Source organism: Alnus glutinosa, chromosome 5 (assembly GCF_958979055.1).
Source record: "Alnus glutinosa chromosome 5, dhAlnGlut1.1, whole genome shotgun sequence".
NCBI lineage: Eukaryota > Viridiplantae > Streptophyta > Magnoliopsida > Fagales > Betulaceae > Alnus > Alnus glutinosa.
The window spans coordinates 17,766,020-17,768,782 of NC_084890.1; the positions used below are offsets into that span (position 1 = coordinate 17,766,020).

At 39.5% G+C, this 2,763-nt stretch overlaps 1 protein-coding gene across 1 annotated transcript; it reads right to left on the bottom strand.

Annotated features, from left to right (window-relative positions):
* Positions 1 to 612: 612 nt before the first annotated feature.
* LOC133869706 (trihelix transcription factor ASR3-like) lies at positions 613 to 2,499 on the bottom strand. The gene is made up of 2 exons (XM_062306770.1): positions 1,330 to 2,499; positions 613 to 1,179 (listed from the first exon to the last, which is right to left on the bottom strand). Exons 1-2 carry the CDS (start codon positions 1,981 to 1,983, stop codon positions 823 to 825), a joined length of 1,011 nt encoding a protein of 336 aa, XP_062162754.1. The 5' UTR covers positions 1,984 to 2,499; the 3' UTR covers positions 613 to 822.
* Between the last annotated feature and the right edge of the window lie 264 nt (positions 2,500 to 2,763).

The window sequence follows — 2,763 nt, forward strand, 5'->3', positions numbered from 1 at the left end:
ATATAAACGTAGCTTTTAATGTTTTGTGAGCTTTTATATTTTGAGTTTTTTTGCTAATGCTTTTACTTTTATGCTAAGAAACTATCCTAAAAAGTATTGCCAACTTTTTCTATCCATATATTGACCCGGAGTACTACTCGGAACAAGTTGTAATTTTAAGATATAAGTGCCAAGGAGGTGATATATAGTTTACGGGGAATAAAGTCTAGTTTACCTCTACAAAAATTAACATAAAGGCATCAAAGTGGCCTTTAGGCAACATTAATATGATAAGTGGCAAGTAAGTGGAGACTGACTGCCCTAAAATAAAGCATTTGAAATAGATTTCATACGTACACATTATAAATCTAGTAGTGTTCAAAGTATGTCCTGAAAAATAGCATTTAACCCCTCATTATTTTATTAAGAAAGATAATGATCCCGATTTAAATGAAGTGCATTGGGTATCTAATTATTTAAAGTAAATTAGGAAATAAAAGTGATAAAACCTACATTTAGGTGCACCTGATCATCCAAAAATTAAGACAAATATTGAGTATCTTTATGCATGTATTCAAATTAATAGAACACTTTCATATAGTTATAAATTCTAAACTTTAGGAGAGAGAGAGAGAGAGAGAGAGAGAGAGAGAGAGAGAGAAGTGAATAATCGAATTCAAGATCGATGCAAATAGATCGATGGAGCATGCAGAAATGGAATAATCGATCATGAATTATGTACAACCCAAGGAAATGGAATAATATAATTCCCTATCTTAGCTTAGGTGGTGCTTAGGTATATATAAAAATGTAGTTTATTTAATTAATCAGTGGTAACATCATTTAGGAACGAGGAGGGGGTTGGTTGTTGTGGTGTTCCGCCAAGGCATGGATGGAATCGGCAAGCTTGTTGATGGCATCAACGAGCCCATTAACGCCTTGCCTGCTTATCTCTGTCTTAGATTCCTCAATCCTGAGCCTTCTTTCATGCATACTCAAAAGCTCTCTGTGCCGCTTCTCTTCTCTCTCCTCGCTGGCCTGAAGGGCTTCTGCTATGATGGAAGCGCTTTTGGAGATGGCAGTCCCCACTTCATTTGCACTGGTTCCCTCTCCCCCACTTGCGCTTCCTTTTCTCCTCCTCCTCCTCTTTGCCGGCGACTCTGAATGCTCACTCGTTTCAAAATCTGAGCTATCACGCATCTCCAAAATCATATATGGAACCAAATCAAACCAATCAATACTAACTGAAAATTATGACACCAAAACCATCAATACTAATCGAGACGTACAAGCTAGCTAGCTAGACAAATAATAATAATAATAATAATCATAAATTTCAATTTCACCTACTGTGGTAGGGGGCATTGGGTGATCAGAATAAGTGAGAGCAGCAGGAAGAGGCTGTGCCGCTAGTGGTGGTGGTGGAGGAGGAGATGGTAGTGGTAATGGCGGAAGGGGAGTAGTAGTGCTAGTAGATATGTGATGCTGCTGCTGCTGGAATATTAGAGGAACAAAAACACTACTAGTATTGGGATTGGAAGAATTAGCAGATACAACCACCCTCTGATGAGTACTAGTAACTACTACTCCCTTCCTCTCCACCACCTCCACCAAAGCATCATATATCTGAGGCGACATATTGGTGGGCAAGTTCCTCTCTTTCCTCTCATTCCTCTCAATCTTCCAATAAGACCCTCCTGCCTTCTCCTCACCACCTATCTTCCTCTCGTAGTCCCTCACTTTCTTGTAATCCCTCATAAGGTTATCCCATTTGTCATTGCACTGGTTTTGGCTCCTCAGACAATCTCTTCTCCAACAGTAATCTTCAACCCATTTCCATCTTGGCTCTCCAGATTTGTTCCTCCCTTCGCTGTCCCCACTTCTTTTCATTCTTCTCTCGTCATCCATCTTCTTTGCCTCAATCAGAATCATTGTCTCATTGGGTGTCCAGTTGCCTTTCCTGTAGTCCCTCATTATAATACTATTACCTCCAGAATCAGCCATCACCACCACCACCAACACCACCAAGATGCATGCGAGAGAGACAGAGAGAGAAAGAGAGAACTAGTATCTATCTACTTTCTAGTATCTATCTAAAAAAACAGATGGAAGAAGAGGCCAGGGAGGGGGCAATGGTGGTGGGGGTAAAACTTGGTCGTCTTTATCTCTGTGTTTTTTGCTCTTCTTTTGGGAGGTTTGATTTGATGTGGGAGTTCAAACTAGTCAAAATCATTAAGATTGCTAATTTGGGTATAAGACAATTAATGGGTACACCTAAACATGCATCAGTGGGTTCCAAAAAATCAGTCTAATACAAGTACACACACACATATATATATATATATATATATAGGTCATATTGAATTGATTTCATGGTTTGGGCTTGCGAAGCTGGTTCAATGATAACAAGGAAGAAGGCTAAATCTTCGAAGTTTAAAGATTTAAAGGCCATCTTTCCTCGTCTCCTTTTTCCTCAAAAATCTTCAGAGTTTAAAGGCCAAATCTAAATCTACTTATTCAAACCACTGCTCCCCACAAAGTGAGCGAAAACTCTGAGAGAGAGAGAGAGAGAGAGAGAGAGAAAGTCATCAAGCGTACCATTATAAGAAAAGGCCAAGCAAATCCATTCAAACTGACAGATCAACAAAGCCCAAAAAATTTCAGAGAGAGAAAGATATGGTGTTGCATGCAGTAGAGTGTGCGAGAGAATGACGACCACTACCGCCCTTACACGTGGTCTAGTCTGCAATCATCACACCCGTTTGAATTGCAAGTTTCATTATG